We start from the raw sequence: 12,071 nt of genomic DNA on the forward strand, positions 1-12,071 counted from the left end.
ACAATTCAGCCTATTTGTGTGTTTTTCTGTCAATTTTTGGTTGGTTTCATGGGCCAAGCCCAATATTGCAACCTTTTTTATTGTTGGGTCGTGGCCTTCTTTCCATCAATTGATTTTCCTTTTTTTCAATCATTTTATTTTAGAGCTGGTCCCACTAGTCAGATGGGTCCCACATGTCAAAAAGTTCAAAATTTCTCAGATTATATTCATAAGTGGGACGTAAATTGGTCCCGCTAGTCAAGTTTCCATTTCCCATCTTTTTAACATAATCACTATTTCAAATAGGACGGGACAAATATAATTCATCAAATAACACTACATTAGTCTTTTACAATCTGTTACGGTATTACAATTTACAGTCTACTACAGAACCAAAAACGCTTTGCTAAGTAGGGCTTCACTGATTCGCGCTTGGCTTCTCGGTTTCACACTCCAAAAAAAATTAGGCCTAGAGCTCCTGTAAAAGAGTTAACTTCAATATTAGTGTACTACTGCTGAGGCCAGAACCAAACAACTTCGATATTACAATAGAAAGAAGTCTCAGGTTTATCAAGCATAGCAAAACAGCAGTGTGACTGAAAACAAAAGAGGTCTCAGGTTTAGACTGAAAAGGAAGAGCTAGTTATGCATGATGTCCCAGGTTTAGAGAAAAGATCAAGACCACAATTTTAACAAGAGATATATAGTCAGTCCAATTGAACAAAGGCTGGACAGTAGCATTATGAGTATTTAAGTGGAGATGTAGCAGACAATCAAATGAATATATTGTGGAGACGATGAATAAAATTAGGCAATCATCAATGGAGAGCGCCTAATGCTCCAAATCAAACAGACGGATATGTTTACCAACCAAGAGGGAAACACTAACAAAACAGTGGCAATTTGAGGTGGTGAGCTAGATGAGGTACAAACTGAGATGGCATTCAATCATCCGGTAGCAAAACAAGCTTACTAGCTAGCTAGTACACTAGAATGTGACCATCCAACATGCACACACACACACGTCATGCAGGAACATATATGAACATTTTCTGTACCTTGTTTTGGAAGGACTAAAGAGCACTTGAACGAGTTCTGGTCATCAGGTGCTTCTTCACCGTCAGGCTCATTTGTTGATGCTGCTCATCCTCCTACTCCATCTACATGGACAAGAGCAAGTTAGTTGTTTGCATGGCATTCACTTAATAAAACTGCATGTATATTCATCTACAGTACTTCTTCAGTATAGTATAGTACAGTACAAAGGATGGATGGGTTTGAGTTCAAATGTTTGCTTGCACGTGTACTACTCATATACTTAGGCACATGGAAAATCAACTACAAGCAGGAACACGATGAGCCAGAAACAAGCTAGTAAGACACTAGGAGTAGAGCAACCATAATATGAATCAAACAGGGGAACCACAAGGTAATTCTACTAATTTCATTGAAACAATAGTGACAATTTTAGGCAGTGTGCTAGATGAGGTACAAACTGAGATGCCATTCGTTCATTCTGTAGCAAAGCAAGCTTATTAGCTAGCTAGTACATGACCAGTTATCACCGGACGAGTCATGGCTTCAGTTGGTAAAGCCCCCCAAAAGGGAGAGAGAGAAAAGCAGATCACTCCGCCCACCTTCATCATCACAGGAACGACAAGCAGTTTTAGACTCCGCCCACCTTCATCATCATAGGAACAATAGGCAGTTTTAGATCATCTATACCTACTATTAAAGGGGTGATTGCTTCTTACTCCCAAATTATGGTCCGTTTGGTCCGCTTCTTCGTACGTCTCAAGATTTTTTCTTCGTATGTCACAAGATTTTCGTGCGCCGTCTTCGTAAGCTGCGTTTGATATTTCCTTGCGTTGCTCGGCTGGGCCTCTAGCTGGGCCTTTATGCGTTTTTATGTCTACCTAGGAGCCCACATAGGGGGTAAAAAGTAGGGGCGAAAAATGCGTTTGGGCCAGGAATTGAACTCGCAACCACAAGGTCATGTAAATTTTGCGCTACCAGCCGAGCTAGGTGAATATTTCGTTTGAAATGTAATGTTGTCTAATCTATTAAATAGTACCACCTCGCCTTTTACATCCAATCCTTCTAACTTATATAGGTCTTTCAATTTTCTGGGTATCAAGGAGTCATCTCGAAAATCAACAAGTGATGGGTAAAAGTTGAGTTACAGCTCTGGATAGGATTTGAAGCCACGTTTCAACGTGGAGGGAGAGAAATAAAGAAGGAAAGGATTTGAGAAGGAATTGAGCCAGAATAATAAGGAAAGCAGTCCGTCCTTAAGGAAAAAGGAAAGCAGTGCAAGCTTGCCTCAATATGATAGAGAAATAAGGAAGCTTATTTGGAAAGAGATTGAGACAAGGATCCACGCAGGAAGCTAATTTGGTTCATTGTGAACAGGGAAAGAAGGAAGCTAATTTGGAAATGAATGAATAATAAGGAAGATGCACGCATGTTGAACATAATATTGAGAGAGCGACGGACCTTGGTATTTTCCCCGTTGCAACGCATGGGTTCATTGTGAACATGGAAAGAAGGAAGCTAATTTGGAAATGAATGAATAATAAGGAAGATGCACACATGTTGAGCATAAAATTGAGAGAGCGCCGGACCTTGGTATTTTCCCCGTTGCAACGCACGGGCATTTGTGCTAGTAAAACTAATGTTCCAACTTAGCGCTCCATCAGAGAATCAACTAAATTTGCTGGAGCAGGAGCGGCGAACGAACCTCCACACTCGAGGCCATTCTGAAGCCTCATTTCGAACTGCAGGACAACTGTCACATCCTTCAAAGTAACAGGGCTATCAAGCTCTTTGACTATGGCATATTTCCTGGCTGACTCGCTAACAAGGAGACCATAGTATTCATGGCCATCACTCTTCTCGTGCTTCCATACACCTGCATGACAGATTTATATCAAAACTTGATACAAGTGTTGTGCAAAAACTATTGGTGGACCAACAGATTTTGACAGGAAATGGAGTCAGACAGATAACTAGCTACCTGGGAAACAATGGAGATAAACAAAGAACAATAGGCCTAGGTTTAACACAGAAATCCTACCTTCAGTACGGAAATAACAGGGCGCAAACATCAATGAACAATATGGCAAAAGTTAGAAATTACATGATTTTACAGTTAGCATCTACTAATAGCTATACTTTGTTCCATTGGTATTATCAGAATCCCGATCAAGAATCAAGTATATTAAGGTAATTAAGAGCTAGGCGCTGCATTTTTCTTCTATCATTTGTAGCAACAGTTTTCATCAACTCTATGCAGAATCATGGAGATATTGATTTAATTGTGCATGCAATTGCTAGGTAGTAAAGAGCTAAGCGCTGCACAATGTTGCTATCATATGATGAATATTTCGGCCGATGAAACTAGTGTAAGCATTAGACTCTAGCAGTACTGAAACACTTCCAGGAAATGAAAAATTGCTGCCGGTTTTCTTGATATATTTTTTTCTGACCTTTATAAGGAGAAAGTTCAAAGTAAGCTTTGACATGATGATAGTAAAGAGTTAAAAAATACTATATTCTTACCAGTCAATGTTTTGAGTGCATGATGTTTTTGTTGTTAAATACTTAAATATCCTAACTACATCATGATAAACTAAACAATAAGTAACCAGTTCAACAGTACAGAGATGATGTACCAAATGTTTAAGATATACATCCCCTTTGCTTGAATCTATGGAAACTGTGCATAATCAATTATCTCATATCAGTTGACAAAAATAGAAACAACATGTCCGAGATTACTAGTACAACATATGACCAAATCAATCGACCACGGCCAGCTTGAATACAACATGTATGCACAGGTTGGATTGAGAGAATATCAGTACAATGCAATTATTTGGTGGACGAATGATCTCAATTAGGACTTGTCCAAGAAGCAAGTCGGACCACTTCATTACAACATATGGTCGCACCTCTATTTTGATTTTTCACTACTCAGACTGATCAATGAAAGAAAAGCCCTTTTTACAGGGTGTTAAAGAACAGCGGCATGTGCCCCTATACGTAGGGTGCTGGCAACCATTCATCACTATCAAGGACAGATGGCAAGATCTTTTGCACATAATTTAACAGTGAAATACAAGTGCAAGATCTTTGCTCGTCTATTACTACTACACACGTTGGACAGGATCAGCTGGCTGCCTAGCTCTATTGATTTCAGGAGGCGGTAGCAGCAGCATGTGCAAGGTGTTTGGTCCAAGGCTCCCATAGGCCAAAACTAATACGCCCGCTAGAATCCCGAGCAGGCACAAGGTAGAACAAACGAAGTTGGTTTGGTCCAAGGCACCAGAACGTAGCTTGCCCCGTGAGCGCGAGCCAACAGGGCGCCAGTGGTTAGTCGGCTAGCTGGACGGGGAGCGGACAGAGGAGAGAGAGCCGGCCAGCAGCAGCCGCCAAGAGACGAAGCGCGAGAGGGGTTCCGATCAGAACCTCGGCCGGCCGGCCAGGGCTGGAGGAAGGGGTTGGGGGAATCCTTACCGGCGAGCAGAGGAGGCTTCCGTCGCGGTCGCGGTCGTGGACGAGATCAGAGACGCGAACGAGATCAGAGAAGCTATGCTCGATGATGATGTTGTTGATGGGGATGAAGATGAGTTTGACGAAGAAGCCAGCGAATCCCATGACGACGAACCCGATCGTCGTCTGCGCCGGCACCTTGGTGATCTCTGCGCGCCAAATCAGCGTCAGATCTGCCGAAAGAGGAAAACAAACCGGATCCGGAACGAGGAGAGCGGGTGAGAGCGTCCTCACCCTTGCGGTAAGGCTTATCGCAGTGCTTGACGAGGCGGACGCTGTCCTTGGCGAACTCGGGAAAGGAGGCATGCCGCCACGGAGAAGGGGGATCCGACGGGTTGAGGCGCAGGTTGAGGTACGGGTGTAGGGTTAGGGAAGGGAGATGGCTTGGGGTGGCGATACGGTGGGGAAGGGAGGGGGTCTGGGTGGCGATGTAGTGAGGAAGGGCGCGGGGAGGCCATGGATGCGGTGAGGAAGGGCTCACCGGTGGAGCTGATGAGGAGGTGGCGGCGGTGGCGATATGGAAGGGGGAGGGGTGGAGATAGATAGGGGTTTGCGGTGGGGAATGGATAGGTGGATGGATGGATTGTGGTATGAGGAGATAGATGGATGGATATGTGCCATGTTATCGATCCATGGCACAAACGTCTCCACTAATGAGAATTAAGCGCACATAATTGTGTGTCTTCTTTAGTTCTTTTATATATTTTTCATCAATGTAAAGAACCTATCAAATATTTATTGCAAAATGGTAACATTTTATTTTTGAACAATATTAGACCATACTTATGTCCAATAAGCACATGATTGTGTGTTAAAAACTTTTCATCAGCCTCCCATCAAATTAACAAATTTCTGCCGATTTAATAGGAAACGGGTCAAATTTGAACTACAACCGTCACATAGGTTGCTCTTTATTTTTTACAAAAAACATTTTTAGGTACAAAAGTATCTACTAGAGATACACTAAAAGTTTTTCAAGATTCAAACCCTAGCTACAAACGGTCATGCTTGCCGTTTTGATCGTGTTTTGAAACAGGCATAGGAAATAAAATAAAAATTGAAAACCTTCGCATTATGGCATTATATAACCTAATATTGTGCACAAGGGTGCATCTTGTAATGGCAAACAATGTTTCCTAAGGAAGTTTCTTTTTCTTTGGACAAAAAATCAATTTTCCATTTTTCGAGTGCCCAAAATGAGTTTTTTTGTGAAGAACCTTCCATATATTTGTTGTAAAATTGGACCAAATAGATTTCATAAAATACTAGGCCATATTTAATGCATAATTAACCAAATGGTTGGGTGTCAAAAGTTTTGATCCACCTCTGGGGAAAAAGAATAATTTCCGCCAATTCAGTAGAAAACGAGTCAAATTTGAAATGTAGTTGCCTCATAGTTTACTCTTTATTTTTTCCAAAAATCATTTCTAGGTACATAAGTATATATTTTTATCAGAGAAACACCAAAAGTTTTCCAATATCGAACCACTAGCTAGGAACGTTCATGCCCGCTGTTTTGACCGCATTTTGAAACGGGCATAAAAAATTCAAAAAAATCAAAACATTGGAAAAATTGGAAAACTTTCGCACAGTGTCATTATATGGGGCCAAGTTTCCATTAAAAATAATAAACTAGTAATATGGCAATTATTTTAAAAAAAGTATTCTCAGAAACGAGCTATCATGCGTGAAGATTCATGGCTTTCAAGCCAAATAATCAATCTTATGGCCACATTCATATCATAGTTTGTTCAAATGATCTCATATTGTGCACAAGGCTGCATCTTGGAATTCTAAACAATGTTGCCTAAGGGAGTCATTTTCATTGCACAGAAATTTCATATTCGATTTTTGAGTGCCCGAAATGAGTTTTTTTGTGAAGAACCTACCATATATTTGTTGCAAAATTGTACCAAATCATTTTTCTAAAATACTAGGCCATATTTAAACCACAATTGACAAAATGGTTGTGTGTCATAAGCCTTGATCCACCTCTGGTGAAAAAGACAAATTTCTGCTGATTCAGTAGGAAGCGGGTCAAATTTGAATTGCAGCTGCCTCATAGTTTGCTCTTTATTTTTTCAAAAAATCATTTATAGGTACATAAGTATCTATTAATCAGAGAAACATCAAATTTTTTCCAAGATTCAACCACTAGCTAGGGACGGTTAAGCCTGCCGTTTTGACCGCATTTTGAAACGGGTATAAAAATTCAAAAAATCAGAAAATTAGAAAACCTTCGCATTGTGTCATTATATGTAACCAAGTTGCCAGAAAAAATAATAAACTTGTAATACGACAATTATTTAAAAAAACTGTTCTCAGAAATGAGCTATCATGCGTGAAGATCATCGCTTTCAAGCCAAATGATTAATCTTATGGCCACATTCATGGCATAGTTTGTTCAAATGATATCATATTATGCACAAGGGTGCATCTTGCAATTCCAAACAATGTTGCGTAAGGGAGTTTTCATTTTCTTTGCACGGAAATTTCATTTTCCATTTTTTGAGTGCCCGAAATGAGTTTTTTTTTGTGAAGGATCTACCATATATTTGTTGCAAAATTGGACCAAATCATTTTCCTAAAATACTAGGCCATATTTAATGCACAATTGACCAAATGGTTGGGTGTTAAAAGCCTTGATCCACCTCTGGTAAAAAGACAAATTTCGGCCAATTCAGTAGGAAGCGGGTCAAATTTGAACTGCAGTTATCTCATAGTTTGCTCTTTATTTTTTTTAATAATCATTTATATGTACATAAGTATCTATTTAATCAGATAAACATGAAATTTTTTCCAACATTCAACCACTAGCTAGGAACGGTCAAGCCCGCCGTTTTGACCGCATTTTGAAACGGGCATAAAAAATAAAAAAAATAAAAATTGGAAAAACTTTGCATTGTGTCATTATATGTGACCAAGTTGACAGAAAAAATAATAAACTTGTAATACGACAATTATTTTTAAAAAATGTTCTTAGAAATGAGCTATCATGCGTAAAGTTTCATGGTTTTCAAGCCAAATGATCAATCTTATGGCCATATTCATGGCATAGTTTATTCAGATGATCTCATATTGTGCACAAGGTGCGTCTTGGAATTCCAAACAATGTTGCCTAAAGGAGTTTTCATTTTCTTTACACTGAAATTTCATTTTCCATTTTTTGAGTGCCCGAAATGAGTTTTTTTTCTAAAGGACCTACCATGTATTGTTACAAAATTGGACCAAATTATTTTTCTAAAATACCAGGCCATATTTAATGCACAATTGACCAAATGGTTGGGTGTCAAAAGCCTTAATCCACCTCTGGTGAAAAAGATAATTTTTTGCCGATTCAGTAGGAAGCGGGTCAAATTAAAACTGCACATGCCTCATAGTTTACTCTTTATTTTTTCAAAAAAATCATTTATAGCACATAAGTTTCTATTTAATAAGAGAAACATCAAAAGTTTTCCAAGATTCAACCACTAGCTAGTAACGGTCAAGCCCGCCGTTTTGACCGCATTTTGAAACGGGCATAAAAAATTCATGGCATAGTTTGTTCAAATGATCTCATATAATGCACAAGGGTGCATCTTGCAATGACGAACAATGTTTCCTAAGGGAGTTTTTATTTTATTTGGACAAAAAGTCAATTTTCCATTGTTTTAGTGCCCAAAATGAGGGTTTTTTGAAGAACCTACGATATTTTTGTTGTAAAATTGGACCAAATCAAAATTTGAAAATACTAGGCCATATTTAATGTACAATTGATCAAATGGTTGGGTGTAATAAGTTTGTGATCCACCTCTCATGAAAAAGACAAATTTCAGCATATTCATTTTCTATTTTTCGAGTTCGCAGAGTTTTTTGTGAAGAACCTAAGAAATATTTCTTGTAAAACAAACTTCTCCATTTTTCAAGAACATTAGACCACATTTTATGAACAAATTTGTGTACACTAGAAACGTTTTTTATAGATATTAAACGGTTTTAGTTACATCATTAACATTTTTAATAAATATTTTTATGTCTAATATTTTGAACACATGTCTACATTTTTTAAGACATATTGTACATATTGTTTATATATGTTTAACTTTTTTCAAATACATGGTTAACATATTTTCATATATTCCTAACAAAAAAACATGTTTTCATACATACGTATTGATGTCTATATTTGTTTTTACACAGTGTACATTTTTGTATACATATAAAACATTGTTGATATTGGTTAGAAAAATTTAAATACATGAAAAACTTGTTATTTTCTCATTTTCGTTGGGCCGAATATATGTTTTTTTGAGTAACATGAGGGCATCCCACATTACTGAGGCCTACATGGCACTTATATTTTTTTTGTAAAGAAGGTGGCCTAGTTCCACCGAGGCCCAAGCCCACCTTGAGCGACACCTTAATTAAGTACCAATGCATCCACGTTAACAACCTCATCACCATTTATATTGGTCGTAATCAGGTAGAAATAAGGTTGTTGACCATTCTTGTCTGCTTTATGACCATTTGGTGTAAGGCAATTTCAGGGGTTTTCTAGATAAAAGGCGAGAGACCGACTTTATAGATAAAGCCACCAGGCAGAGTCACAACCATCACAAGGAACCACATAAGTTTAACATGAAACGGCTAAGAAGTATGGGTACAAGGCATCTAGCCTATCATGGCGCGCAGGCCAGCCAAACGAGCAGCCAAACCACTAAGAAACCGTCCTCCTGGAGCGCCGTAGCAGAGAAGAAGCCGTAGCTTTCATTTTGGATAGCATATCGTCGAACGCCTCTAGGTCCCCATCCTTAGTCAATGATCTCCACTGCTGCAAAAAGACATTGGCTTTAAATAAGCAACTCACAGGGTTAGCCGGGAAAATGTGTTCAATAGTGAACTTGTTTCTAGTAGTCCAAAGCGACCAACAAATCGCAGCCCAGCCCACCAGGAAAACCCGCTTAGACCGGCCTGCTAGAGAATTAATACAACGCCGAAGATCCCCAAAAGAGGATGGGTTCCAATTAACACGAAGCCAAAGTCTAATGCAACTCCAAATGAATTTAGCCAAAGAGCACTGGAAAAAGATATGCTTGGTATTCTCCAGGGCACCGCACAGTTGACAGCTGTCAGAACCCGGCCCGTTCCTCTTCTTAATCTGGTCAGCCGCAGGAAGTTTGCGACGAAGAGCTTGCCAAAGGAAAATTTTGATCTTAGGAGGGATGCAGGCAGACCAAATGTATTTAAACTTGTCAGTGCGACCACCAGCGATAAGTTTCGAATACGCCGACTTAACAGAAAAACGCCCCGAAGAGGAATGGGGCCAAATAACGGAGTCCTCTTCCTCCGAGAGCAAGGGGAAGTAGGCATCCAACTCCACAGGGGAAAGAGAACGCCGGAAATCTAAAACCCAACCCTGAGCCGAGAGCTCAGAGATAGAGATCTCGGGGTTAGCACAAAACGAAAACAAAGTCAGGTGAGCCACCGCAAGCGTGGTGTCCCCAACCCACCAGTCTAACAAAAAACGAGTAGATTTACCGTTATGAACAACGAATTTCACAAGGGACCGGAAAGTCAGTCTATTACTAACAAGCTGACGCCAAAATTGAGAGCCACCAGAAGAGGGAGCGAACATAGGGCTCGAGGAGGGGAAGTATTTAGCTTTGAGAAGGTTAAGCCAAGCAGGGCGATCATCAAGGAACATAATCTTCCACCACCATTTTAACAAAAGGCATTTATTCATGATTCTGGTATTAATGATGCCAAGACCCCCCATGTTCTTAGGTCTACAAATGAGGTCCCATTTAACCATCCTATATTTGTGTTTGTTATCAGAGGAATTCCAGTAAAAGGCACCCCTGTGCTTATCGAAGCCCGAGTGAGTCCCTTCGGACAAAAGATAAAAGCCCATTAGGAACATCGGGAGAGAGGAGAGGCAGGAGTTGGTAAGGGCTACCTTGCCCGCCTGAGAATTATAACGGCCTCGCCATGGCAAAACTCTATTGCCAACTTTAGTCACAGCTGGGGCAAAATCTTTGGCCAAAAGCTTAAGAGGGGAAATGGGTAAGCCCAAATATTTGAGAGGAAAAGATCCGAGAGAGCAGTTCAAAAGGTGGGCCACCCTCTGCACTTCTGAGAGAGGTACCCCAGTCATAATGACCTCGCTCTTAGAGAAGTTGATTTTAAGGCCCGACAGAGCTTCAAAGCAGAGAAGAAGAAATTTCAGATTCGTGATGGAGTTATCATTAAGTTCAACCATAATGATGGTGTCATCCGCATACTGTAGGTGAGAGATGCCATTACGAATAAGGTGGGAGCTAACAGGCGAGATGTGACCAGCAGCTGCAACACGTGACAAAATGTGAGATAAAGCATCGGCCACAAAATTAAAAAGCAAGGGGGACGCCGGATCTGCTTGTCTCAGGCCCCTACCGTTCGCAAAGAAATTACTGGTCTGGCCATTGACAGCCACCACCGTGTGGCCACCAGTGACAAGTTGCATCAGGCGGTGAACCACCAAACCATCGAAGCCCTTGGCCAACAAAACTTGGCGTAGAAAACTCCAGCTCGCCGAGTCATACGCCTTTTCAAAATCAAGCTTAAGGACCATGGCCTTGGTGTTCTTACAACGAAGGTCATGAATTATCTCATGTAAGCAAAGCACCCCGTCCAAAATGAATCTCCCCTTAATGAACGCAGATTGGAAAGGGCTAATGACCCGATGGGCGATCAGAGAAACCCTAGTAGCCATTCCCTTGGCAGGGATCTTAGCAAAATTGTTAATCAAAGCAATGGTCCTAAATTGGGAGATCAAGTCAGCGCCTTTGACTTTAGAAATGAGGGTGAGAACTGCGTAGTTAAGTCTCGAGATGTCAACAGTCCCCAACCAAAAGCCTTGAGATATAGCCATAATTAGGCCTTTTAGCTGAGGCCAGAATTGCTGGAAAAAAGGAATGGAAAAGCCGTCAGGCCCTGAAGCCGCATTCGAGTTGGCAGAACGGATCGTCTCAAAAATTTCCTCTTCCGTGGGTGGGATCAGCAAACTGTCATTATCAGCGTTCGAAAGCTGATCTAGGGGAGACCAAAAGGACGAGGCCATCTTAAAGCCTAACTCAGGTTTAGCCGCTAGAAGGTTAGAGAAAAATAAAACCACATGACGCATAATCACCGAAGGGTCGGAAACCCTGACGCCGTCTATCATAAGGCTATCAATAATGCATCTCCGACGTCTACTGTTAGCAATAGCAAAGAAGTAGGACGTGGGCGAGTCACCCTATAAGGTCCAGTTGATAGTACCACGCTATTTCCAGTACACTTCCTCTTGCCTATGAATGTCCAGCAGCACCTCTTATAAACCATACCGAATTTGCCATTCATTCGAGGACAGCCCAGAGTTATCGGCGCGTTCGTCCAGAATGCCAATTTGAGCCACCAACCTAGCTTTGTCACGCCTTGAGTCAGCATAGTGGTTTTTAGACCAGCCTCTAAGGAATCTACGAAGGAAATAAGAGCATTGATGCCAGTCATCCATTGGGCTAAAAGAACGGTGAGTAGAAGAA

The 12,071-nt window shown here is 40.7% G+C and overlaps 1 protein-coding gene across 1 annotated transcript; it reads right to left on the bottom strand.

The window, feature by feature from the left end:
- Nucleotides 1-255: 255 nt before the first annotated feature.
- LOC125506850 lies at nt 256-11,122 on the bottom strand. The gene is made up of 7 exons (XM_048671554.1): nt 10,963-11,122; nt 10,658-10,854; nt 4,768-5,146; nt 4,498-4,682; nt 2,720-2,890; nt 1,038-1,139; nt 256-457 (listed from the first exon to the last, which is right to left on the bottom strand). Exons 1-5 carry the CDS (start codon nt 11,120-11,122, stop codon nt 2,810-2,812), a joined length of 1,002 nt encoding a protein of 333 aa, XP_048527511.1. The 3' UTR covers nt 256-457; nt 1,038-1,139; nt 2,720-2,809.
- Between the last annotated feature and the right edge of the window lie 949 nt (nt 11,123-12,071).

The sequence above is a fragment of the Triticum urartu genome, chromosome 5 (genome assembly GCF_003073215.2).
Source record: "Triticum urartu cultivar G1812 chromosome 5, Tu2.1, whole genome shotgun sequence".
Taxonomy (NCBI): Eukaryota; Viridiplantae; Streptophyta; class Magnoliopsida; order Poales; family Poaceae; genus Triticum; species Triticum urartu.

Coding starts and splice junctions, on each gene's coding strand:
- LOC125506850 (XM_048671554.1), bottom strand. CDS start 11,122: ATGGTCCTTAAGCTTGATTTTGAAAAGGCGTATGACTCGGCGAGCTGG. Junction 10,855..10,962: donor GGCTGTCAATGGCCAGACCA/GTAATTTCTTTG, acceptor CACGTGTTGCAG/CTGCTGGTCACATCTCGCCT. Junction 4,683..4,767: donor CGATAAGCCTTACCGCAAGG/GTGAGGACGCTC, acceptor TTTGGCGCGCAG/AGATCACCAAGGTGCCGGCG.